A 27,882-nucleotide genomic window follows, 5' to 3' on the forward strand; every position below is an offset into this window, starting at 1 on the left:
AGTGTTTGACAATTATGTATAACGATGACAGTTCACTGGCTTCTCAAACCTTGTCCACAAGTGCAGTTGCATAGTTTCAGCTGAGCCAAATTAACAGCTTGCTGGCAAAAGGTCTCATTGTCTCCCGTCTTCCCTGCTCAGTTAGTTTTCTGCCATTTTAGCAAGTTGAACTGGCATACCACCCAATTAAATGAGAGTGTGTGCATAGAAAGCAGTAAAATCATACAGCTGGGGATGGAAGATGTTATCCCTATCACAGTGACAGTGAACTGTTCAATAAACTCAGGCCAGAGCATGACTGCTCAACTGCTGTTGAAAAAAAAAAAAAAAAAGAATATCCCATACAGTTGGAAAGGACTGTGTAAATACTCCCCTTTCATTGGCACGCTGGACACTTGGCCCAGTTTCAAGCTATTAAATATTATCCAGGTGTTTTACACAAGACTTGAAATTATTTGGTGATTTAACTTTTGCAAGGTTAGACAATTTAATCAATACAGTAAAAAAATGCAAATTGGTAGCTATGCTACATGCATTAGTTTTTGCTACTTTAATTACAGAGATAACCTAATCAGTCTGAATCTGTTCTGGTTTTTGAAAACATCTACTTTGCATGAAACATGTTCAGAAGTTAATGCAAATACTAATATAATCATATTCACACTCATATTACATCATCTTAGTTACATAGTTAATCGCACTCTGTAGCAGAATAATTAGGCCCACAGTGATGTTAACACCGTAGTAAAAGTAAGATTTCATCTTAGCACTGCATGAAAACGTAAGTCACTTGTCTTATTCTCATATTTTATGAAGACACTGGAGCATACAGATAGAATTATTTTTCTTGTAAACCACCTCCACCCACTGATTATTTCATATAATACAGAAGGCCTTGAAAAACACAATTGCTGTCTGTTACTGGTGAATGAGACTCTTTCCCCAGCAAATGAGGTGAGGGGGAGTCAAGTTTTCACAAGAGTTTCTACATCTGTGGTCACAAAGAAAACCTCCTAAATGTTAACTGAGTCAGTGCCATCTTTTGAACCTGTATTCAGTCTAATGTATTGATTCAAGGTTTCCCAACTAGCAGCAAAATAAGGACAGACACGCTGCTGCTATTCAGAAGTACTTGGGTAACAACGATACTGACAGAGTTTTTCCATTATTTGGAAAAACTATGAACACTAGCAAGCACAAAGGAGGCCAAGAGCCAATGAGAAACTCATTAAGCTGCTTAAGCTGATCTAAATCTAGACTGTTGAGGTCACATCCCGCCCCCGCCACATATTTCCACCCCCTTCCTTCGGCCAGTGCTAGTGTTTACAGAAGCAGGTAGTGGTGTGCCAGTTCAAGGCAAAAAAAACCCCAAACAACACATCACTTTGGGGGGAGTGTTTTCAACCTGATCAATTCTATGAAATGGTTTAAGGAGCTGCACAGTACCAGTTCAGTGCAGAGGAGGGAGATAGGCACGGAACAGCTGGGAATTAAGAGTAGTTTAAGCTTCTGTGAAACTGAAACCTAACAAAGAACTGGAAGCTCTCAAGTTTATCCTCAGATGTAGAAACCCTTTCATACACTGATCCAACTCCAAACTACAGATGGAGGCAGATTTCTTTCCCTTACTGTCTCGTACGATGTTCAAAATGCATGTTGTTCTGTTGGTCAGAAGTGTCATTTATCATGCTTATCATGACTGGCTCTTAACAGAAGGACAATAGTGATAACTGCACCTCATTTCTAAATCCTCACACCAGAGAAGATTAGGGAAAGGATAAGAGGCAGACATAATTTGTTTTCTAACACTAAAGAAGCAGTAAAGGAAGGGGTCTGAAGCAACAGGAAGCAGCTCTCCATCGTCAGTAGACTTCTTTGCAGTGCCTGGAAAAGAGAAAGTTTCTTTGTCCTTTCACCACAGCAAAAGCAAAGTGTTCCAACGGATGCAAGCTGATGCTAGATATCATCACATCAGACACAAGTGGTTATTAGAAATCCCATTTCCTAAAAATGAGAGCACAGCTGCTGGCTCATGCTGGCTTTGATACTCACAGGCTGGGTAAGGAAGGAGATCAGTTTCACTTTTATGCTGGTATTTATTAGGCTGCAATTTTTCTATTCTTCAGTAGCACAGCACAATTAGCATTTAAGAAGCATGCCCAACCTAAATTTTACAAGGTTTATGTCTTGGCATTATTATGAGTATCAATATTCCCTCTGCTTTTTCCTCAGCTAATGGTAATTTGAGGCTTAATCTGTCCATACGATAAACACAGTTTGTGAATTTTCCAGATGAAGGATACACACCTTTCTTCTTTCATCTCAGAAGATTGTTCTGATTTTTGCATTCGGGCTTTGAGAGATTAAAGAGCGATTTGTTTGAAAAAAACGATCTCTGGTACAGGTGGGCATCGTGAAAACAAACACATCTGCGCCCAGGCTTTTAAAAACAAACAAGGGATAAAGATAGTGTTATAAAATCAGGCTGCAACTATGCAAAGCTCACCTTTTCCTTACCCATATACTGCAAGCATATATTGAAGTCCTCAAACTGATGATGACCACACTGGATTTGTATGAGAGGGCCAGCATGCTTCAGATACGCCCTATATTGTGCGGTGGGGTTTTTTGTTGTTGTTTTTTTTTTTTCTCTTCCTTAAACATGTGCCGCTCTCCAGTGACGGGCTCCCGGACCCCGCCCGGCGGTCCCGCCCTCCCCTGCATCCACAGCGGCGGAGCCCAGACCCCTCCCGCAAGAGCGGGCTCCGGTGGGCAGCTCGGGCTCGGGGGGCTGGAGGGGCCTCACCTCCCACGGGGCGCCACCGGCTGCGGGAGATCTGCCGGAGGCCCGGGGCGCTGAGCACGCCCCAGCCGGCCCCGCCGCTTCCCCTCAGAGAGGCGGCGGGATTGGGACGCGGGGGCGGCCCAGCCCCAGCCGCGGGGCCCGCCCCGAGGCGTGCGGCAGCCCCGGGGCCCGCCCCGCAGCGCGGGCGGAGCAAGCGGAGCCGCGGCGCCGGCCCCGCCGCCCTTCGGCGGTGACGGGAGGGGTGAGGGGCGGGGCGCCGCCGCAGGCCCCGCCTACGAGGTGACGCTGCGGGCGCTGCGGCTCACGTGACGGGGCCAGCCAATGGGGAGGCAGCGGGGCGCTCCCCGCGGGCGGGGGGCGGAGGAGGGCCAGGGCCGCGGCGCCGCCGTGCCGAGGACGGGGGGAGCGGCGGCGGTGGCGGCAGCGCGGGGCGGGCGCAGCGCGGAGCGGGGCCGCCGGGGGCTGCGCCTCTCCGGCCGCGGCGCGTGGGGCGGCCATGCCGAATAAAAACAAGAAGGAGAAAGTGAGTCGGTGGGGTCGTGGGTGGGCCCGGGCCCCGCGGGGAGGCTGTGGGGCGCAGGCCCCGCGGGGAGGAGGGGCCTGGGGCAGAGCGCGGCGGGGTGCCGGGGGCGGCGGCGAGCGGAGCCCGGCGCCGAGGGGGCCGGCGGGGCGCTCCCCGCTGCTGCGGAGAGCCGGGCGAGGGGCAGCCCCCTCCCCTCGCCGCTGTACGCCGGCCCCCTGCCTTCCCCCGGGCGCCGGGTACTGGGGAGGGGGCAGCTCCCGTGGGGCCTACTCCGGGGGGTGCCGTGGCGGCCGGGGGAGGGGGGCGTCCCTGCATCGTCTCGCCGGGCCCCGGGGCTCAGCCCCCCTGAAGCGGGGCCGCGGAGCCCGCGGCGGGCGGGCGCGGAGTTGGGGGCAGCCGGGGGGAGGGAGTCGGTGGAGGGAGGCCGCGGCTTTGGCGTGCGGGGGAGTGCTGGAGGGAGGGGATGGGAAACGTGTCCTCAGCCGTGCCTGGCGGAAGGGTGAGCTGGGAGGGGGTGTCTTGCTTCGGGGCCGGCCCGGGCGCGTTGTGGGGCGGGAAGGGGGGTTCTCCGTGGCGGCAGGGCTGGGGGGGTCCTGTCCCCACAGCTGCTTGCCCGGTCCGCGTCCCGGGAAGTTTCGCTGCTGCGTGGCTCTGGCTGCAGCCGAAGTTGTGCTTGGGGGATCACCATGGGCACTTAAGGAGCATCGCTCGCCACTCGGAAGCTTTTCGCCTCCTCCTCCTGACCCTGGGAGCGGGTCTAGCTTCGGCCCCGCTTTGCCTCAGTTTCCCCCGGTGCTCCCAGGAGTGACTTGTCTGGCAGCCGCGAAAGGGGCTTGCAGAAGCAATGTTCGCAGAAAGCTTATAAATCCAACAGGAAGTTAACTGGGTTGCATTTTATTTTGTGTGATAGGCAATTAGCCATATGAGTGGAAGTCAGAAACAGTGAAGTATACATATACAGTCTGCCTCATCCAGCTGCTGTCCCTCTAGACCTTTTCTATTTGGTTGACTTCTGTGTGTCTTTTATTTCAACATAGTTTTAAAATTAGATACAGGGATGTTGGGTGTTGTGGTTTGTGGGGGTTTGTTTTAACTTTTTCCAATATCCTTGCCACCTTTGATATTAAAAACATTCGGACTTTATTTTACTTTTCTGAGAATAACAAATGTCAAAGATATGGTATGGATGAAGGTTGCAAGTTAAGTACGATGCTGGGAGGAAAAAATTTGAGTTGTGAGCCTACTTCTAATACTAGACTTTCTAGCCCCTAGAACAGGCAAAATAATCGAGTACAAAATGTGTACTGCACTGATGCGAGTTTCAAAGCTAAACTAAACATAAATATTCCTGAAGCTAAAAACCAAAGACAGCAAGGGTAAGTTCTTAGACATGGTTCAAATCACTTGTATTTTTTTTGTCCCTGCCTGTTTACCTATATGAAAGCTTATGCTTATATATTTTATGGGTGGATTTTGAGGCATAAATAAAATTCAAAAACCTTTCTGCAGATGAAAAATGTTTAAAGCAGCTTCGTTGAGACTGATAGTTCAGTATTAAGATCTTCCAATAAAACAGTATAATTTTTGTCATGTCAATTTTAATATTTAGTGAGTGTCTAAAAAAAAAAAAAAAGCCTAGTTTCTCAACTTGAAAATCTATCTAGATCTCCTTTTCAAAGTAACTGAGACTGCAAACTTCTTTTTTTCAGGAACCTCCAAAATCAGCCAAGAGTGGAAAAAGTGGCAAGGATGGACAAGATAACCAGGAACACGAGGTAAATATTACTAAAATAGTAGTCTTTTTCCAGGCAAATTTGTCATGACTTTCATGACTTTTGAAGAGTGTTTTAAGTTTTTCTAGGTTGTTGTAATTTTGACATGAGAGGTGGTTGTGGAACTACTGCCCTGGTATTTGACAAGAAGTGTTTTTAAGACTTAAGAGAAGATGCTTTTGAGGAAGTTAATTTTATTTAGACTAAATAAATACTTACTTGCTTGCTACGGTCTTAAATATTAATCTATTTCCTTTTTGATTATGAGGCATACATCTATCTTATTTTCTAGACTTATTGTGAGCTTTTGAGCTTGTCTTCTAATTGCTCATTACTGTTTTTATTGTTCGTTATAATTCCCAGAGCGCTCTTCTCTCAAACTGTTGATTTTGGCATGTCAATTAAGTGTCAGTAGTCTGTTATATTGTCAGAAGACTTTAGGCTTAATCAAAGGCTGCCAGTTGTTTTGTTGTGTAATTTCTTTTTATAGGTATATAAATGGAGTGCTCCATTTTTGACTGATTATTCTGTTGTTGATGCTGATTTTTTCTTTTTTCCCACTTCTGTATTGTGCTCTCTTGTGCCCACCAGCAAGGTGCAGTGACTTGAAAGGGGTTGATTAAATCATGATTCACTCCCTTTCCCACAGTAATCCAGAAACTCAGAATTAATAAATTTGGAAATCCACTGCTCAGGTGGATTCTGACATTTCCTTTAAAATGTTCATACCAGCCTGAATGTAAAATGCTACACTGAAAAGTTTATGTATTTCAGCCTCTAAACTACATGTCTTGATACTAAAAGATAATGTTTGAGAACAAAATACTCATCCAGCTTTACTCTTTTTCCCTCCCTGAAATGACTGTTGGAGGTAGGCGGGTGGGAATATTTAGTATACTCTTTCTGAATGCACTTCAATGAGTTTTCATATGTTTGTTGTGCAGAATGTTGCATGCTACTGTCAAATTAAGATTATTAAAGCTTGTAAACTTCAATATTTTGGCAAATTCAGGTAAGAAAGTGATTGAGTTTTGGTGCAGGGCACCTAGCTACTAGGAGGGATCCTTGCTGCTAGGAAAGCTCTTAGAATGAGATAAGAAATGTATCACTGTAGATGTTTATAATGGTGTAAATAGATGTACTTTGTTGTGATATGTTCTGTCTTCACAGTATACTGCTGTGATGTTAAAAAGAGTATTACTTCTTGGCTGTAATTTTAGTTCCTGTGTAATTGTAAGGCTCGTCATTATCAGCATCATTGCTGTGCATTTGACCAGTCATTTTCTCAAGCTTCTTGAATGACAAGCTCCTGAGACCAAAACTGATTTTCTTATTCCTTGTTTGTACTTCAGGATAAGTGTAAAGCTCCCATAGTTAATTAGTGGAGAGCTTTAAATGTTAACTGAAAATGTATATGTGGTTTTCTTTGTAATTTCTTCCTGTGTTTGGAGATCTAGCTTTTTTTTAACTTAAAATGTGAGAGATGAATCTCAGTGGGAGAATATCTTGTAGTGTTCATGCATTTTTCTTTTTCAGTTGTCCTTCCAGGTAGAATTCCCAATGAAAAGTACAGTTTACTTGTTATCTGTGACAACTTGATCATATGTGAGTAGGGACAGAATGGGAAAGGGACTGGGAATGTGACTGGCCCATATACTGCAATTGCCATTCCCAGTGGGCATTATTTAGTCTCCATACAATTTTGAACACCTCAGTGCTTGACTCATTAACTTAATTAATAGAATAATTGCTCACAAATAGTAATGTAGACTTTGCATTCTAATGTGACTGGCTGTAATCATGATGCATGTTAGCTGGTGCTTATATGAGCAGAAAAGAGGCTATTTGTTAACATCGTGAAGATTAGTAAACATAGAAATATTCTGGAACACACTGTTAATACATTTTTAGGGTTTGTTTGGTTTATTTCTTTAAAGAAGGCTGTCTTCAATTTCCTTGTACATGTGTTTTAACATGGCTTTTTAAAAATCTTCTAGATTATGAGTAGATTTGGAAATATGCTGGTTAATTTTTTTCCTCAAAATGCATTTAATGCATATGCATTTAATGCAAACGACAGATTGTAAAGACTAGAAACTGTCTGCTATTCAAAGAACAGGGACAACACAAGCAGCAGCATCCCACAAATGCTTTATTTATAGGCACTTTTATAGCACTTAACTAAATTCATGATGCCTTGGTCTTCCATAGATAAAAAAGTACAACAGATCTTAATATTTACAAAAATGAACAAGTGTTTTTCCTGTCTTGCAGTCAGGGAAATAAGATTTCAGTTGAGTGAATCTGTACAGCAAGTTTGAAGAGGGATTGAAATGATTCCTGGTATGCCAGCTCAGGATGCCCACCCCATAAAAGGGGGTGAAAGTGACTTAAGCTGATGCTTGTCTTGGTTTGAAAATTTCAGCAATAGCCCATAAGCATGTAGTACTTGCAGAAATACTAAATAGTAGCTGCAGCACATGGGTCACCTACTGAAGTCCTCTTCATTTAAATCTCAAAGAATCCTGTAGATTCTGTTTAAAAAAAAAAAAAAAATTGTAGGTGGCCCCCCCCCCAAGCCCTGCTTAATCTCCCCTAGCTGGAAGGACTTCCATTACTTTGATTGTCCTTCTCTGTTCACGTGTGCTGTTCTCCTTTTTGAGAAGGAGGTACCAGAAATGCACAGTATGTATGAGGTGAGGGCACCTTGTTGTTCTGTACCCTAATGCAATTATTCCAGTTTCCCATATTGTTTGCTTTTTGAACACTCAAGAAAAGAGCTAATACGATTAAGCTCCCATCTAACTTCAGTTTGTAACCTGTTAGCAAACATTAATGAATTAGACTAAATAGTTTCCAGAAGAACTGAATCGATTCCTTTAAGTATAACCTCTTACTTCAGTAATTAGTCCAGGATATAATAATAACAAAAAGAAAAAATGCCCAGGTGTGGGGCTTTGCTATGCCAACACTTAGTAACTTGTGGATGTATTCCCTGTGACCTAACTGGCCTTTGCAGAAGTTAACTTGCCTCACAGATAAGCTTTGTTGTAGAGTTCTGTTTTGTCACAGGGGCGTGAAAGTCTCCTTTTGAGTTAAGGCAGTAGTAGCTATGGTCAGTCCAATTTCTTTAGAAAGAGGTGGCTTGGTAATAGTTAATGATTGTTGAGAAACATTACTGTCGTCTATCTCTAGCAAAAACCTAACACTTCTAAAAATTCCACTGTTTTGTACAGTACTTTAACAGTAGTTTTCAAATACAACCATAGGGGAAGGAAGTTAAAATTTTAACCCTATAGACTCTTATTGCTGTCTGTCTTTGCCTGTGGGAATGTATGTGCTAAAACTTGCACTTTTCACCAATCACTGCAGTGGTCTAGGAGCACTTGGACAATTCACTGTTGTGGTTCACCCGGGGGATGGAAGGGTCAGAAGTAGCTGGTAACCTTTCATCCAAGGCAGTAGTAGGTGACTGGGAGCGATAGCTTCTTCTAGGTCTAGCTGGACTGGTTTAGGAAGGCATGAAACTTCCAAATTTAAAACTGTATTCATTTTGAATCTAGGTGCTGAGTAGTCTGTAGATGGGAAAGACTACTTTTGTTGTTTAAGAAAGTATTGGCTTGGTGACTTTCAACAAACAAGAACAGAAATCATAATTCTTTCTTCAAGTTCTTCTGCCATGCAGAACAGCGGACGGAAGACTAATGTGGTTTGAGGAGTGTGTGTTTGTGTGCATTATCTCACTGTTTCCATGCGCTGCCCTGGTTGGTTCTTTCTACTTTAAAGGTGTTTTTATTGAATACAAACAAATCAAAATGTAATAAAATACAAACTGCATTGGCCAGTTTTCATGCCATGCAAGAAATTGCTTGATTTATTGACAGCATGTGTTGTTAATGTCAGACTATAATCACTGTTGAAACCAATTTAAAAAAAAAAATTAAAAAAAGCTTTAAGTACTGATCCATGCTTCTGTCCTGCCAGTGTCTTGCAGCCATCACTTTTTGGTAGATTTATTAAACACTGGTAATAGCTTCCAGTGCAGCAATTTTGTCAGGCTTTGTTTTCAGAGGTTTTTCTTCTCTGCTTTATGAAGCCTCTTTTATTTAAAAGTTAATTTCTTAAGCTTTTCAGCATAATGGTAGTATTTTTTGCGAATGGTAACAGAATTACAGAAATCTCTCTCTAATGGGCCATCTTTAAAATACCTTCAGCAAAAGTAAGGATTTTCATCTCTCTGAAAGAACCTTGAGAGGTGGCTATCCAGTTCTCTGTGATCACCTTTCCTATATTAGCCACCACACAGTGGGGGAAAGACTATCCATGTTCTCATTACTTCTTTTGCTGCTTACATGTGCACATATGATTGCCACTTTCCTTAAAAATAATAAATTAAAAAAGGGATGGGGAGTAGAAGTGGCGTTGATGGTTCTGTGTGGGTTTCTTAGGGATCATATGTAGAAGTATCCTAATGTTAAAAGGAAAACTAGGAATAGACAAAAGCAGTAAGTCCAGCATTTTTTGTGTCAACAGGTTCCTGTGATCAGTAGCAGCAAGTTATTTAGAAAGTTGACTGCATATTTTCTATATACTGTTGCTTATTTTTCTCACGTTTCCTGGTTGTGGTTTTCATTGCAATGCTATTTAAGGTGCTGTACCAGTTATTAGTAACCCTGAGAAACAAACGTACCTGATCTGACCTTGAAGACACTGTATGGAGACTTACACAGTGTCTAGCTTGTGACTAGATTTTTCAACTTCAGAATTTTTAAAGTTATATTTTAAAGTCTTAGCACAGTTAAGTACTTAATAGGCAACTCATTAGGGACTACAGCAGAGGAGCTTGAGGTTTGCAGGGGAGGGAAGGGGAGAATACCTTTCCAAAAGTTCTGGGGTTGTTTCCCCCCAGCTTGTTCACATGTATTAGGACTAGGACTGCTCCTAGATAATTTCTGGAAATATCTTCTTGCTACAGAACTTTTCAATCAGCTGAGATTATCCTGTTTTAACTTAGTATGCTAATTTGTACTTGCATGTGATTCAGTGTATATATATTTATTGTCACTTATATAAAGCAGCTGTCATTTAAGGTCTTTTCCATTATTATTGTTAGATGGGCAATCTCTGTCACTCTGTGGCACAGCATTTTTGGATTTGTTGAGTTCAGCATATTTGAGGTATAAGATTCTTCTCTATTTGTTGTTATTCATAGAAGCAGATGTCTTTTACAAAGAGATATCTTTAGCATAGATCGGATTTATCTCTTTTAATGCCTGAAGTGAAGTATTAATATATTTATAACATAAAACAGTGGTTTAAGGGTTTGGGTAGTACTCCCTACCATACCCTCAGTTTGATGCCAGTTTATATAGCCATCTCGATCAGGAATGGCTGATAGCCTGTAATAAAGCATCCCCAAACCCCCAAGTTTTCAGTGGGCCAAATCAATAAGCTGTGTTTTTCTGGTGTATACAGCACATAACAAACCTAGCTGTACCCTAGCTGTTTCTTCAGTATGTATTCAGTACTATGTCCCAGCTGGACGGATAGGTGGAGTAGCCAGTGTTTTCATGAGTCAGTCCCATGCAGTAGATAAAACTGATTTGGAAATTGGTCTTCTTTTATTTGGAAGAAGACAGATACTCATATTATGAAATGAATTTGAAATTTTGAACAACTAGTCCTCTCAAGTTTGAATTGCAGAATGGCTATAAATGGACAGTGCTAGACCTGTTTTCTGAAGCTTTCTAGGGCTATTGGTTTGGGATTTTACTTCTAACATTAGAAAAATAGGACTTTAAACCAAAACTGCATATAAATTCAGGATGGATTTTTTCTTGTATCAGCTATGTAAATGAAGTCTGTGGGCTTTGGAGGTTTTTTTGTTTGTCTTTAAACTGGTATGCCAACTTCTTTTAAAAAATTACTTTGAAAACTAACTTTTGTTCATGGCTTGCAGTTCTGATTTTCTTTCCTAGAGAGGGTTGGTTTGGTTTTTTTTAATGCATTGATATAACCATTGAAAAATACTTAAGTGTAGCAAGTGATTACAACCTTAGTATTAAATGAGGTGCTATTTGCTGACTAGAAGGAGGCACCATGTGTTACTCTTAAAACAGCTATGCAGTTTTTTTGTTTGGTTTTAATGTCTGTAGTTTCCTATTTCCAGTTTTTATTGACATCTTGCCTTTTTGGTTTTGGGAATTGGAATTTCCTTCTACATCCAAAGCAAACCTTAATACTGATTAGTGAAAGAGGTTGCCTTAACAGTGTTTGTTATGTAACTTTAATATTATGCTTTTAAAACCAATTGAATTGATTAAAGAAGTGTACCAAACAGTGCTGTGTACAAGTATTTTGTTACCTAAAAGGAGATGCTTCTGAAAACAGGATCCTATGCCCTTCTAGTTCTTACACAAGACTGACGACTATTTGTGTAACATATGATGTGTGAGGTCTTTGGTTTGTGGTTTGTTTTAGTACTTGCTATCCTCCACTTCCTAATCATGCTTTTAAACTCTCTGAATCCTTCCTGAATAGAAACACAGCAGTGAAGGTGAAGGCTCTTCTAATCAAAAGGAGTAAAGTGGTTTTCAAAAATGGGTATTGGCAGTTTGTAAACTGAAGAAATCCTTTTCATTCTTTGTTTCAAATTGTTTCTCTTAATCTTTTTTCCTAACTGTTAAGGCCTACTGCTCCTTAAACTTTGAAAGGACTCAGGTGTTCATTAATGTATGTGTATAATACAGAATTATTAATACAGTTTTTCCATAGAGAATACAAATAGTAAGAAAAACTAGGTAGCTGTTGAATCCATCCATATGTTCACCAACTTTACAAACATTAAATCTTGTTTGGTTTTTTTCCCCTCAATTTCATCTGAAGCCAGAGTAAATTTGTAAATCTAGAAGTGGGATGGTAAGCTTTGGTTTTTTGTGTTTTGTCTGTCCGTTGTCCTGCTGCCCCCTCCCCACCCCCACCAGGCTTTTGGGGCCAATTTATTTAAAAAAAACCAAGACATTCTAGGAACATAATCCTTCCCTGATCCTGAATATAAGTCTTGAAAGATGACTGCCAAATATTATCATTTGCTACACCTTTATAGTGACTATAATTTAATACACTTTCTCATCACTGCTCAGTTTAGCAGTCTGAAGTACTGAAAAGTAAACTTTTCTAGTGACATGTAAAATAAAAGCGTGGTGAGAGGTGCAATGATTTGGTGTAACAGTTCTTTAGAAGTGGTCAAGGCTGTTGTTATATTACTGAAATACCCAGGAACCTTGTCATGGACTGTAACTCTTATATAGCATCTAATACAAATTGAGGGGCAGGGAGTGAAGCAAAAAAGATTTCCATATGAGTATGTGAAGTGAGAGACTACTATGAATGGATCAGGGAGAACAAGAATACAGACATCATTGGTAAAGCCACATATACAGTAGCCTTAGCTCATCAATAGCTTTATATAATTAAAACTTACAGTATAGGAGTTGGGGCTTAAAGCAAATGAGATGTGTTTGTGTGTGTGTGTTTTCCTTCAAATGTGGGAACCTTACATATATGTGTGTGTATATAAAAAGAAGTACAACGGTATTCAGGCTGGTCAGAGAAATTACAATTGAAAATCAAGAACTGAAGTAATTTAAGCCAGGCCATGATTTACTCAGATTCTTTGTATCTGTATTTATATAAATGTTTTGAAATAATGTTTATGCCATTATCTGGTTTTAATCATATTCAATTAGCTAACTGACGGTTGCAGGTAACAAATTCTACTTTTTTGGGGGCATTTGTTTCTTTGAAGTTCCACTATAGAACATGCATTAAGAAACAAATGGTGCTTTGCTGCCTATGTTTGTGAAGTACCAGGTGCTCACTGATGGTGGTGTTTCAGCAAATGCAAAACAGTGTGAATCTGCTTACAGTCTGAGCCTGGGCACCCTATCATTTTTGCCAATATTCTACAACCTCAGGCTGCACATCTGAGCTCTGACTGAAAGGAATCAAATGTCAGTTTGTTCCTGGAATAAACTAGTTAAAACAGAATTAAGTTTATAAGGAGCAAATAGAAACCAAGCCTTATGCTACTGATGTTTAACTATGAATGTAAAAATACAGTGCAAGAATGTCAAGGATGCAGCACACCAAGCTGAGACATCTTTGGCAATTGTCAGGATTGGTTTGATGTGTTGCAAGTAAAGTGTGTTGCACAAAGCTGTGATGATACAATTCTTTAGAAGATAAAATTTGAGCCTTGTGTGTAAGCAGCTAACAGGAAATACAAGCAATACTTTGTGTCGTGAAAAATAAATGTCATCAAGAAAGGCGGAAGAGCTTCACCAAATTGTAGATCAGTCTTCTAAAATGGTCTGTGACTGTCAAACTTGCCGTGGGCACCCCTCCACAGTGAGGAGGGCCAGATGACCTCGCTGCTCGTAGGGAACTTCCCAGTCACCGATGCAATTCAACTCAATTCTGACAAAAACACTAATGGAACTCCATAATTAGACATCAAGAATAGCCAGCAGTAGCATTGCTATATGTAAATGCAAAATCGCAGTTGCTAGACAAATATGACAATGTAAATCAGTGAGTGCTGATTAGTGTGCTAAAATATGTAAACTTTGTCATCATCACCCAGCTGAAAAGTTAATCTTTTCGTTTATTGTTGTAATAACATGGATCCTCAAAGCTTTAGGATGCAGCTCTTGCTAGCTTACTGAATAAAAACATAATAAGTTATGCTGAGGCTACCACTGTACTATCCACTGTATCTTAACCACTGAGAGAATCTTTAATGATAATAAACATATTTGGTAGAAAGGCAGCTGCAAAGATCACTCTAGCAGGCCAATACAGGTATCATTCTGGCAAATTATTTTGTTGTGGAAAAACAATAGAAATCTAAATTGCAGTCTTTGTGAAACCAACCAAAGCCTTCAGCACCATAAGCTGCATCTCCAGAGGCTCCTCCATAAGTTGTCTGTCCAAAAAATCTTGTGGTGGTGAAACTAGTGAACAATAATGGCATAGTAGCAAGAATCTTCAGCAAAGTGAGAACCTCAGAACTGTATGCCATCCAAAATGGTACCCAACAAGCATATTGTTTCCCTGCTTTTTTTAATAGGGTTATTTATGGATCAATGCACCTTTTTCTGTGTCCGGATGATTAAGAATTCATATCAAGCTCTGTACAGTTTGCACTGAGTCTCTGTCGATTGAAAATACTGATGTTAAAGAACGTAGCCAGTTGCTCCATAACAAACTCCTGCGATTGGGCACTACTTGCATGAACTAGAATTATTGCAGACTGTCTGGATAGTTCTGTCAAGACATATCTTTTATACCATAATAACAAGAGTTTATTCTGATGTTGTCCTATTGGAAGGCATGTTGAACTGGTGGTGTTAACAACACAGCACTGAAATCAGCTGACAAATACTGCTCTCCTGGTAGCGTGCTGTCTTGAACAATTTGCCTTGGTCCCAACTGCTAATCTAACACCACCAGCCCACCTCTGCAGGTATGCTGTGGATATATTTATCAGGTTGATGGCTACTGGGCCATATGCCAGATACGATCTGTCCTTGTTCGCACCCCCAAGACAGAGTAGTAAATGAAGATCCACAAAGGAGAGAGCTCTGTCGCACAGTTCAAGATTCCTGGAGTGTTCAGAGATTTTCACACTACTTTGAAGTTACTGCAGAGGGGAAGAAACTGCATGGAAGGCTCTTAACTGCTCTCCACCCGTTTTGACTCCTTGATCTTTGATTTCAGATCTCATATAAAGAGACTAAGTTCAACTTCTCAGCCTAATTACATTGGCTAAGAGGTTGAGGCCCAATACATAACCAAATTATTTTGATTACATACTGGGCCCTCATACAGTTTTAAAAATAAAGTTGTAAATGTCCCTTTCATGTTTTCTCATGTTCTTTATTTAGTTTCAGTAAATTGTATTGCAGCTTTATTGTAAGTATATTTTAGATATAATCCAGAATGCTTTCATAGGACCCTTCTGAGGCTGCCTTGGCAAGAAATGAGCTCTTCTGGGTGCTGTAGATCAGACCTCTGTTTATCTTAATGAAAAATAAATCCATGGAGGCTACTTACTGTACCAAAAGGAAAAGAGGAAGGGATTAATTCTGCATTAATACAAGCATTCTCCCTGTGTTCTCAGATTCAGAATAATTCTAATAAAAAGTGTTCTGTGCTTTTTGCTTTGTGTACCTGTGTTTTGCAGGGAGTCTTAATTATGTGTTAATTGGTACAAAGTTCACCTATCCAGATCTCATCCAGAGTTTTTATCACAGTTCTTGCTGGTACGTGGCTTGCTGCTGCCATCCTGGGATGGTGTACACACTGATACAAACTCAAATTCAGTGGTGATACTCATTAGAGGGAAGAAATTTGCAGATTAGTGTTAGTGGTCTGTGTCAAGAAACACTGTATAGAATACTGCCTAGCACCATGTCTTCCTCAGGCAGAGAGAGAGAGAGAATCTCTCTTGCCTTGTGCTTAGGAGGTGATCTGACTTTTGTCACTAGTAAGCCATCCAGTGTTTTTCATCTTGAATGACAGATGCATCCAGGTGACTTTATTATCATCTTCAAATCCTTACCCTGCTCTGACCAGTTTGTCTTAGAAAGCAGTATGAAAGCTTGCTGCATCATTATAGAGTTGACCCCACTCTAGGCTTGACTTGGAAGCCCTCTTGATTTTGTGGAGCAGACGACTTCATGTGCTTTGGTGTAATTCAGTTATTAGTGAGTGTGCTTTGAAAGGTAAGGTCAGACAGATTTCTTCTGGTTGCCTGTGTTTGGTCAAGGCAGCCTGAATACCAGTTTTTTTGGGGGGACTGTCAGGAAGGGAGGAATAGGGTCTTCTGAAAGCCTTGTTGACAGACATGGATGCAGGGTAGACCCTGCTTCCAGATCCCAGAACACTCTTTCTCTGTCATGTCTTAGATGGCTGACCAAAAGTAAAAGTTGACATGTGGGCTGTTTGACGATCGATTTAATTTAAGAAGAAAAATTGGCTGTAACTGTAGATGTGGTTGTTCTACTCATATCTTTCTTTCCCTGGTCACAGACTTAGTGTTGTGCTCTGATCTATACTTGCCTGTGTACGTGTTGTGGGGATGAAGGATCCAGCTTTGCTCAAAACTTTGTTAAGACAAAGAATGTACCACATCCTGCTTGATGCAGGAAGGACTACCTATCTTGAACTGTTGCTACTGGCAAGAAACCTCCTTCTCTCCTCCCTGCTTTTCACTCTCTTGAATTCATTTTAAGGGAACTGAGGGACATAAACTCTTATTTTTTCAGTTGTTAAAAGTGGAAGTTAAGTCAGAATCACACTGGTCCTGATTGCTTAATGTTCATAAAAGTATATAAAGCTCTAGCTTTTAAAAATTAAATTGATCAGAAAACCCGAGGGTTGTGTTTTAATTACGATCTGAAGAAACACATTCTTGATCTGACATTTTTTCAGACTAATTTGTACACATTTTTAGGGGTTTATCAGCATTTTTGCAATTTAATGTGTCTATGAGTATATAAACATTTGGGTAGGAGGGAGCTGTTTGCCAGAACAAGGGGAAGAATGAGTATTTCCCATTCTAGTCACAGGAAGAGAACTGATAAAAATATATATGTAGTTTGACTGTTCTGGTGTCGAATAAGTTGAATTGTTCACTGAGTTAGCAGAATATCCATCAGTTATTCTCATGAGTTGTGGTTTCTGAAGTAGTTTGGTTTGTTACTGGGAGGAAGAAGCTGAGTTTGGTTGGCTCTTCCATCTGAACTAATGAGCACTGTACCTTCATAAAAAGTTAAGTATGTTACCTTGAAATCTTTAGCAAATGAATACACGGAATTGTTAGTCTGAATTTGTTTTCTTTTTGGAGGGGTGATTAAGATTGAGCTGTGTGGCTTAAGTTGACGTTAACTCGCTTTCTCCAGGTGCCCTTCTGTCCAAGGGCTGGTTATCTGCAAGCTCTGGAGGCCAGTTCTCTTGTGGTAGTGCCGTAAGTGCCGCTTGCAGAGGTCATGGGGTACAGCTGTGTAGTGTAGTATTCAAATAATGAACTGGAAACTGTTTTGGTAGCTTTCTGGTAGATGTTGTCTGAATGACTGGAGCAGGGCTGAAAAGCAGGGACGATCATGGTTGATGGTAGAAAGGAGGAGGAAATCTGTTGGATAAATTGGCCGGTGATTCAGGGCTAGAATTACACTGGAGTCATCGCTGCTAGATGGGAGGTTGCCATAGCAACAGAAAACGCGTTCTTTCAACATTTCTAATTAGAAATGTTACCCATCCCCTTAAATAACTACTGTTGGCTAATTTTAGAATTTATCTGCAATTTAGAATACTTGGTTCCCTGAGGTGTGTCTTACCTTAGCATACCGTAGTGTGCGCATGTGTGCAGGCACATGTGAGCACTTGTTAATTCAAAATTGAGAATTTGTTTGCGAATAGAGGAAGCAGGAAAGCGGCTTTTCCTGTTCCAGGTAATGAACAAAAAACAGGTGGCAGTGGAAGATAGCCAGTTCAGAAAAGCACCATTAGGGTCACTGCACAGGATTCTATACTTTTAATGCTGTGCTTAATAGTGTTTATAATGCATCTTAATTAGCTTTTATTGTTTAATACATGGTAAGTCATTGCTTCCTAATTTTTAGTGCTGTTTTTCTTTCTGCTTAGTCTATTCTTAATTTCATTTGGAATGCTTTTTTTTTTAACTTGAATTAACAGATAGAATTTACCTTGCAGATCACTTGTATTTCAGCAAAAAGGTTTTTAAGCATTTAGTGTTTGGGATTAAAAAAGTGAAATAGTCTGAAAAATGCAATGTAACAGGTATTACTTGTACATAAATGCTTTTAACTTGCCAGTGTACGCCATTTTTTACTGAAACAAGTTCTAGAGTATTTTTGGTAACCTAAGACTTCTGGTGTTCAGTGTATTGTCTCCCCTTATCTGTTCTATAAGGCTGTAAGGGTTTTTGCTGTTATAATACTAAATTCACAAAATGGTCATCTTAAATGTTTTCAGTGAAAACTAAATGTAGCTTTCGGTCACATCTTCGATATATTAAGTACTGTGTGTATATAACACAATTGTTAATGTATTCTTGAAGTATATAGATTTCTCTCCCAGTTATGCTACTAGAACAAAATTTGAATAAAATTACTGTCTTAGAGATTCTAAAGGTAGATAAATTTATGTATGGTAACATTTCCATGTGCGCTGAATGCATGTGCTCCCAGCCCATATGGAAATTGCTGATGAATAAGCTATTCTGGAAATCCTTTTTAGAGCATGAAGAAAAGCAGTTTCTGTTGGTTTCTGTTGTTTTGGCCATATCCTTATGAAAATGCCATTGATGTTATTTCATGCAGGAATGAAACACTGTTTTCATATATATCTACTATACTTAACAAAACGCTAATTAAATCCATTCAGACTGCCAAAGTAGCAGCGTTACTGCTTGCTTTCCACCCCGAATCCCATTCCCATCTGATTTTTTTCCTATTTCTTATCACATGGGTGCTTCCTGAAAAGGAGAATATGGTCTTTCCTGTAAGAGCAAAGTGCCAAGGTATATTTTCAGATGTGTGTGCTTCAGTGTAAAATAGTTTGCAAATTTGAAAGGCTTCTACAGCAAATTAAGGTCCTGTAAAATGAATTACAACACTTGTAGTAAGATTTCCTGCTTAGCTGTTTCTGTATTCTTGGTGCAGGTCACTCCTAGATGTTTTATCATTCTTGTAAAGAACATCATGAAATTATTCATATGTAAAAAGTTAACTATTACCTACTTTAAACCTGCTTTTCCTACTTCAAAAAACAAATGAGAAAGGCAGCATCACAAGTTCTGACAGGCTTTTGTTAATGATGCATTTTATTCAGCTTGAGAGAGACTGTCAAGTGTAGTCTGGGAAATAACAGCAAACTGGAAACCTATAGGTGGGAACCATTTTTCTGGTTTTATGTTATTTACTTCATACAGAGGTACAGTGACAATCTGATGAGGATGATTATAGTAAAAGCAACTTGCTCTGAGTAGGCAGTAAACTGCTACAAATCTTCATGTATGTTTTGGAAGCTGCTGAACCTACTACAATAATAAGACTCACTCCTTTAACTTTATATTAAAGCCTGAATGTCCTAAGCCAAGCTTAGGACTCTGGCAGCGAGGCACAGTACAAATAGGCAGTGAAAGGTTCACCTGCTGTACATAGACAATGTCCTGTGATCCCTTTGAAGCTGAAGTTAGACAGCCAAATACCTTGGAGGTATGGACTTCTCAGGGAAAAGGTGAGAGTAGCTGAGGAACTACACTATTGGAAAATTTCTTTTCAATTGGCTGGTAACTTCAAATAAATGGGCTACTGCATGTAACAAGGTGATCTGTTCCCATCTATATGAAGGCTTATGGTACAGAAATGAACACTGAAAAGAGGGAACAGAAGAATCCTCTACATTCAGAGGATGATGAATAGAGCAATTTGATTAAAAGCTTATTTTGCTTAATTTGTTTCTGTAACAAAAATAGTTTTTTAGAAGATTTTCTCTCTAAGTTCAGCTGCAATTAACTGCTTTCATTTCTTTTTAAACAGGTGTCAAACAAAAAATCAAACAGCGCTCCTCCCCCAGCACAACTATCTAAAATCAAAGTACCAGCACCACAGACAGTACTGAAGAAGGAAAAGCGTCAGAGTTCTTCAAGGTTTAATGTTAGCAATAACAGGGAGCTTCAAAAACTGCCAGCTTTAAAAGGTACGTCTTTCTAAATTAGAGTAACCCTTGTCGGGGATCTTGGGCATGAGACAGAGAAGCCTCTCAACTATCATACTTCTTATACTACATTATATATCAAGTATACACATGTGCAAACTTGCACATATTCACATGCTCAAACACACTGGATTTTTTTTCTTTTTATGTCATTCCTTATATGAGGACTTCCAGTGTGTTGTACAGGAAATATCTAAGTTTCTTCAACCCAGAAATGTCTATGTGAAAGTATATTCACTCCTCTTACATAAAAGCAGAATATTTGGGCTCTCTATGCAAAATACCAAGTCACTTGTCCTCAGTGCAGCATGCTCAAACCCTACTTCATTTGTACTAAAATATCTCTTGGCATTGTGAGAAGACTTGGTCTATTGCTATTTATTGGCCTGGTTTTCCTGAGCAAGGGTCAAGCATAGTGGTGTCTTTTTAGTGAATATGAATTTTTCCTTTGCCAAGTTTAAAGCTTTGTGAACTTTTAGAATTATATTTACTGCCATCTGTGATGAAAAGATGATGACGATTGATGAATCTTCTCTTACTAATATGGCTTTTATCATCTTTATTTTAGCTGTCGGTTGTGTAGATACATGTTTGCGTAGTGTGCTTATGGTAGCTTGTAGTAGTGTTAGGGTAGAATTTTCCAGGTGTGGTCAGATGTACTGATCTATTGCTTATGAGCAACTGATTTGCTCTAAAGGTTTATTTAAAAAAAAAAAAAAAAAGCTGTTTTGAAGTGCGATGCATACTGCTTTCCAGTGTTCAAAGTTGGCAGTAAAAGCCTAATAGATTGCTGAAACGTTGAGTAGTACTGTTGTAAGCAATGTGAAAATGTCAAGGGATAAGACTTTTTTTCTTCCGGTTGTTGTTTTCTTGATATAATGCATCAGTGCTTCTTGAAAATAAGAAACCCAGCCTCTCAGCCTGTGTGAATTATACTGCTTTTCCTACAGATCAAGTCAGACTGCAACATTTTTCTCTTCACACAGATACTGTTTTCACAAAAAGAATATGAAATATTGTCCATCATGTTAGTATAGCAGTCTATATACAAGATGCTGCTTAAAATTTTTCAAGACTTAACTGCTGTTTATTTAATTTAGTGAATTTCAATCTATTTTATTAAATTTGTAAATAAGAATATTTAGCACCACACATTATGAATAGTGTGTCCTATCTTTTAAACTGATGTTGTAGGTTCATGCACAGGCTGTCACATCCAGGGTGTGACATAAGCAAATGACACTGAATTAAAGTAGTGATTTATTTTTTTAATAAAAAGTTATGTATACAGCCTCATTGACTGGCTTAACCTTTTGTTCAAAGATTCAGCCACAAAGAAAAAACATTTGTTACTTGGTCTAGAACCTCCATTTTGTGCTGTTTTAAATAGTATGTTTCTGGTAGTGCCTGGGACTGTCAGCTCAGGGAGACTAGAACTGAGCATTCAGTTAGAAGCAGAGTGGACAGTGAGCTGGAAATGAGAAAAACGAGTGCAGGTGGGAGAGGGGGAAAGTAATCCATCTTACAGCAGGGTGGGGTGAAGGTTTTAGATCTGTTTCCACCTTGGCTCTGTTGCGGTTTAAACTAGTAGGCCAGTGAAGGGTAGAGGAGTGCCTGCTTGGACATTGGGGGCAGGGGGAAAGTAAGTCTTAAACCCTGTATGAGGTATGTTCTGAGAGTGTTCTACCACTCTTGACACAACATACTTAGATGTGAAGAAACAGTAGAAGTGGTGTTGTGCGTATGCATTATATTTGCCTTTCAGTCTGCAATCGTTTCCCCTGCACTCTCAAGTGGAAAGAAAGAAAAGGTCTTGAGCTTATCTCTGGTGGATGTCTGATGCTGTATATGTGTCCCCAGGCTGCTGAAGGTCAAACTTTGTTATAAAACACTGGTGCAATTGCTGATCTAGTGATGGGTAGTAATTACTACCTTTACTAATAAAGCTCTGTCCAGTCTCAGGGATCATAGCAGGTCTCTGTGTAGTTGCTGTGCTCACTTGTGACTTAGTTCCTGAGAATGCTGTTGGCCGGCCACCCTGTTCTCCTGATGTGTACATAGATACATGACTTGATGTGTGTTCAGGGAGTCAAGTGAAGCTGGGAAACTTTCTTTTTGGACAGCTGTAAGTGTGTTGTTTAATGTCTGTGTCTGGACAGGAGTTAAAGTGAACTGGCAGGCTGTAATTTAAAGGACTCTAATGATTAAGGTGGGTTTGACTTTAATGAAATGATGGGAAGAACATAGTGTTCCTTCAGGTTAGCTGTGTTTAACCAGCTTCCAGCTTTCAAACTGGAGTTATTTTTAATGGGTGGCTATATTTCTGTGGCTACAGTACCTAGGAAACCTTTCTTCTATCTGTAGTAGACAGAGATGTGTATTTTCTTCATAAATGTTGGGTTGACTACTGTGCGGTTGTGATGTACTTTACATGAGACTGTGTTTTTAAACACAGCATATAGAATGGGGTTGTCTTTGCATACTTGAAGATCTGTATTAGATCTATGAAAGCTCGTAATGGTAAGCTCTAAATGGCCTACAGTATTGCCGAGATAACCACCTTGCTTCTGTGCCGTAGGGCTGGAGTTAAGGTCAGCGGATCACTTAATAGTGGGAAGGGAAAGGAGGAGCTGCCAAAGTGGATTTTCATCAAGGTTTCTTATTTAGGAAATACTTTGCCTTTTAATCTGAAATAGTCTCAATTTTTGGTCTTCAGGCATGCTGCAAACTTTCTCTTGGGCATTGCACAAAAGTGCTGATGATATGCTTCCGGAAATACCAGCCTATTTGCCCTGGTGACTGGTATTAGTGTGGTATGATTCGTATTCTTTGGAGCAGCTCGTGATTAACATTGTACACCCTCAGTTTATTCATGAAATGCAGGAGCAGGATAGCTCAGATAATGCAAAAAGCAAAGGAAATAAATTATGACTCAGGAGGCTCTGAGGACAGAGATGAACATAGAAAAACAAAAGTCTGTGATGCAATTGGTTTGTGGAGCGTCAAGATCCATATATTATCAAAGCTGCAAGCTGGTGAAGCTCCATGCAGCACAGTGTAATGCAACCTGATTTAGTTCAGGTAGAATAGGTAGCTTGTCTGCCTACAGATAACCCAGAAGTATCTCTGGAGAAGTGCCTTCAGAACTGTTAAATGTCTTGAAAAGATCTTGCCTATTTTCACCAAAAAAGAAAAATTCTATGCCAACAAACTTGTGTTACGTTAATTTCTGCTTAACCACTTCTCCTTGTTAGCTAACATTTGTAGTACAGGTACTTCAGTTACAGAAAATTGGTTTTTGTTTTCAGCTGTTTATTGGGAAAAAATGACTTATTGGCCTTAAAGGTGCATTTTGTTTTATTATGATTTGAAAACTTGCAGATTAATGCTTTGGTTATATCAAATATAAATGGCAAAGGGTCTTTCAGCCTTCTTAAGAAAACAGTTTCTAACTTAGGATATATTGAAATTGTTTACAAATTTAAGAATGTCTTCTGTAACAGATAAACAGCATAAGTGTTCAATATGAGCATTTAATAAATATATTAAAAAGTGTCTGAGCTGGTATGTAGCTGACCACTGACATGCTGAAGTAGTTTGTGTTCTTTGCAACTGCTCACTTCAACTTTATGCAAGAAACTTTAATTCATTCATACATTGTGGATAATTTTTTCATGGTTAATTAGCAAATAATTCCACAGTGTCTGTGATTTAGTTTGCTGTGTGCTGATATTTATTTCTGGTGATGTTGATGGGTCATTTTCACTTTAGTTCTTGATTCTAGGCTACCTCTATGAACTTCTGGCATCCAAATACATTATATACTGGAAAAAGCTCTAGAGCTTGAATATATCATGTATATGTGCTACTCATTTAGCTATGTGTGTTCGGTTTTGAGAGGAAACTTTTGAGAGTGTCTTGATATGTCAGGAATTGCATGCTTGTTGCTTGCGCGCTTGATGGCTGCAATAATACATTTTCACTTCATCTCTCATGGAGTTAGTATCCAAAGACCATCATACAGATCAAATCTCTAGAATTTTAAACAAAAAAATGACCTGGGTTTAATGCTGAGGGAAGGGAAGAGTATCTTTTTTCTTCTTTTTTCTTATGAGGTAATTGCATTTACTTCCAGGTCTAGCAGCCTTTTTTTCTTCTTTTAAATGCGTGTTAAGAAAACTTTACCAAACAAACATTTGTTAACTTTATAAGCTTAGCTTACTGTCTAAACCATTAGGAGCTCAGACTTAATGTTTTCTGAATTTTCTCTGGAATGTTTTTTGCAACTGTTTGCTTTTGGTTTGGTTTGGATTTTTTCTTTTTTTTAAATTAAAAAAAAACCAAACTATTTTTCCTCTGATTTTACTGAGAATATATTTGTCCCTTACCAAATGCGAGTAGTGTGCGAGTGTCGGCATCTGCAGGACTGAGGTTGCTGCTGTGATGGACTCACTGAATAATTGACCAAGATCAAAAACGAACCAAAAAAACCAGCCAGCAGTGTGGCGTTTCATAACTGGTTAACTGGCAACCTAAATGTTAATGTGTTTCACTTCTACTCAACACTATTAGTACAAAAAAGTAAAATTTAAGTTTAATGATTCAAAATGTACTTGTTATTAAAAATGAGAATTTATATTAATAAGAATTTATCATTTTAGTGATGCTTCCATTACAGGTTGACAGGGTTCCCCCACCCACCCCCATAGTACAGTCTTCCTAATTATGTATTTCTAAGATGCTCCCTTGCCCATTATGTACATTTAGTTTATACGCTACAAGGGATTTTTAACAGTACAAACAGGTGAACGCACTTGTACACATTATTTTGCAAAGATGTGCTGATTTTAGTAAACTGTGTAAATGTGTAGCGTTTAGAGCGAACTGTTGTACAAAGCTGTGACATTTTTAAGGATGTGGTCTGAATCCCTACAATAGATAAGAGAATGTTGCAGTGAGAAGTCTTAAATGCAATATTAAGATGCCCTGACTGGGATAAAAGGTTTTATACACTGTCAAATATGATTGTGTCACAAATCCTAACTTTAACCTGCAAGTAATATTAGTTAAAAGATAATGTTCTCTGTTAGTCCTAGAATAACAAACTTGAAAACATAAAAAAAGGCAGTGCTCCTTAATATTCCGAAGTGTTGCAAAATTTCCCAACGAACATGTGTTAGTCATGCATATGTAATTTTGGGCATGATTCAAAAATATGTTTTTCTGTAGCATTTCTGTGTATGTTTTTTAAAGCTGGATAGAAATCCTTTTATAGCCTTATAGAGGACTCCTGTGATGCCAGTGTCATGGTTTTGCTCATGGGTTTGAGGTTGGGTGTTTTGTTTTTTGGATAAAAGCAAACATTGTTTTATGTAATCTTAAAGATGGAGATTGCAATTCAGCTTTTATTTTCACTTACAGTTCCTCATTTAATTACAGAATTACTGTTTGGAGTTGGATTTTTGATCTCGAAAATGTGAATACAATATTCTTGTAAAGGTATACATTGAGGTAGGAAGAAATGAGCTACGTTGACAGACTTTGACATCTAGACTAACTTTTGGTGCTGAGAAGTATAGATACTGTGCTGTTTTCTTAATGTAGAATAACTTACCTGTGATAAGATTAAACAGATTCTGGTATTTCATTGTTGAAGATCTTGCCATGCATGTTGATCAGCTCTGGTTTTGACCTTCTGGTGGAGATGTCTGTTTCTGACTTAGTACTTTTAATGTTGAAATCATGCTATCAGTAGTAGCTATTTAAAAAAAAAGAGGAAAAAAAGAAATGAGTGTAACAGGTCGTAAGGGCGCCATTTTTCTGAACACATTTCATGCAGAGTATGTGGTTTCTTCCCCCCCCCCCCCCCCCCCCCCCCCGCCCCAAGCAGAGACTTTAGATATGCCAAATTCTGAGTCTGTTCTCTGCAAGAGGAGAATGTTGGGGTGGTGTCTCAACTTGTCTGCCTGTGATACAGGACTCTGATAGGGAGGCAAGAGTTATTAAAGCTTTCCTAATGTTTTTAAGTCATAAATCGCTGTCTAGGAGATAGCTCTGTTTTCATCATCTGTACAATATTAAAGTGTGATGAATCAAGATTGCAGAAGAGGTGATTCCAGCTTAAGATTTTGATACTTAAAAAAACAATTGGACTTTTGTTGATAAAACTGTTGTAACCATGAGGAAGGAAGAAAAAGTGAGAATTTGTCAAGAGCTCAGAAATGGCAGGTGGTTGTGTGTTTCTTTCAACTGTAGAGTACAGAGAAGTAATCAAAATTGATATCAAGGTAAATTAAAAAGTAAATAACGTATTGTTCACTGTGCGGCAGAGAAATTCAACCATATATGTTGGTAACTTCCACAAACTGATATCAGGGTAAGTTCACACTCAAGCAGAGTGTGTTACCTGTTCATTTAAAACCAACGTCTATTTTCGTGATACAAAAGAGACTGATGGGATATATGCAAATATAATTTAATTTATGGGAATCATAGCGGTAATGGTCTACTTTTGGGTTTTGACAAGCACTTTTCTTATAAGCTGTTGAGACTGGAGATCTCGGTGTTTAATGTCACTTTCATCACGGAAACCTACTCCTGCCAGTTGTAAATTAGGTAAAGAACAAAGGTGCAGTACCTTGGCCTTTCCAGTTTAATCATGCTTCTTGTGTGCGTGAATTTTGTCCAGCTGCACGGTGGTAGCATCACTGTTTAGCTAGAATTATTTTATGCAAAGTAAGATGGTAGATTAAACAAGATAATGCTACTGTAAAAGATAATTTGCCCTAAGACGTAATGCATTTAAAAGGCAAAACACTGAGGCAAAACAAATTAATTCTCATGCAAAACATCAATGAACAGTTTTGTGAAACAGATGATGCTCTTCTCCCTTGTACATGAACTGCATTGGACTAACTCAGTATGCTAAGTGCTATCTTTCTGGTCCTGGCTGCGTTCATGCTTTTATAGTATTTTTGGCAGCCCAATATTGTACTGAATTTATTGAAACAAAAAGTCCATAAAGGAAAATACTGCAGAAGCTTGCTCTTTCCTGCACTCACTGACACCTAACCATACTGATGTATGTATTGTATCATGTGAAAGAACTGTGGAGTCTTTCTTTGCCATGTTAATTTAGTAACTTTGTTTTTGAACTTTGATCTTTAAAATATTATCATAGTGTTGCATAAACAGACTATCCTGTATTTAATTTTCTTCTAAATGTTTAGAAGAATTATTAAAATGTGTGGTAAGCATATAAATTTCTTATAGCAAAAACTGGCAATTGTTTGGTGTTCATACAAGACAGTATGATCTATCAAATGAGTAAATATTTTAATATTTAATGATTGTTAATGATTAAGAATTATTATTACTAATATTAGTATTAGTATACTGAAGTATTTAGCAATTATCCAGTCTGAATTACTCTGTAACATTTTAAAGATTAAGAAACATGATAGTTAGTGAATAACTACTAAAGAAAGGTTACAGAGAAAAATACACACAGTTGAGTGTGTGAATTTTTTTTTCTTTAGCTAGCTTTACATGAAATCATAGGCTTGGATTAATGAGCCCTTTTTCATTTCAACTGCCCTATCAAACACCTACTCATTAGTCAGCAGCTGAAAGTGTTAGAAGAATGCTCTACATCTGTCACTGGCAGCATTTCCTACCAAACTTGTTTCCACTGAAGCTTGGATAGAATCCATAAAAATAAGATTTCAAATGTGGTATTATCTTATTTTCTAGATTCTAACCTGTCTCTTCAGAGTTTAGATATTTCTTAAAATGTCTTTTATTATGCCCTTATTTACAAAAAGAACATTTTGTTCCATTGCACAGGTTTTCATTATAATCAGACCTAAAACATTTTTGCTGCTGCATTAAACTTCTCCCTTCATAAGACCTCTACTGATCAAATACTGAATCCAGTATTTATACATGTAAATATAAGTCAGTGTTTGCTGGATAAT

The 27,882-nt window shown here is 39.2% G+C and overlaps 1 protein-coding gene across 3 annotated transcripts in view; it reads left to right on the forward strand.

The window, feature by feature from the left end:
- Positions 1 to 3,268: 3,268 nt before the first annotated feature.
- Positions 3,269 to 27,882, forward strand: part of PPP2R5C (protein phosphatase 2 regulatory subunit B'gamma) — an 84,031-nt gene continuing 59,417 nt past the window's right edge. For 2 of the 3 annotated variants that reach the window (XM_075711822.1, XM_075711825.1), the window contains exons 1-3: positions 3,269 to 3,329; positions 5,039 to 5,104; positions 19,729 to 19,888. In XM_075711822.1, the coding sequence (XP_075567937.1) occupies positions 3,303 to 3,329; positions 5,039 to 5,104; positions 19,729 to 19,888 (253 nt within the window). In that variant the 5' untranslated portion in view covers positions 3,269 to 3,302. Of the gene's footprint in view, positions 3,330 to 5,038; positions 5,105 to 18,699; positions 18,708 to 19,728; positions 19,889 to 27,882 lie in introns of those variants that run through there. The other variant, XM_075711827.1, reaches the window with a different exon arrangement.

The sequence above is a fragment of the Pelecanus crispus genome, chromosome 6, assembly GCF_030463565.1.
Source record: "Pelecanus crispus isolate bPelCri1 chromosome 6, bPelCri1.pri, whole genome shotgun sequence".
NCBI classification, from domain to species: domain Eukaryota; kingdom Metazoa; phylum Chordata; class Aves; order Pelecaniformes; family Pelecanidae; genus Pelecanus; species Pelecanus crispus.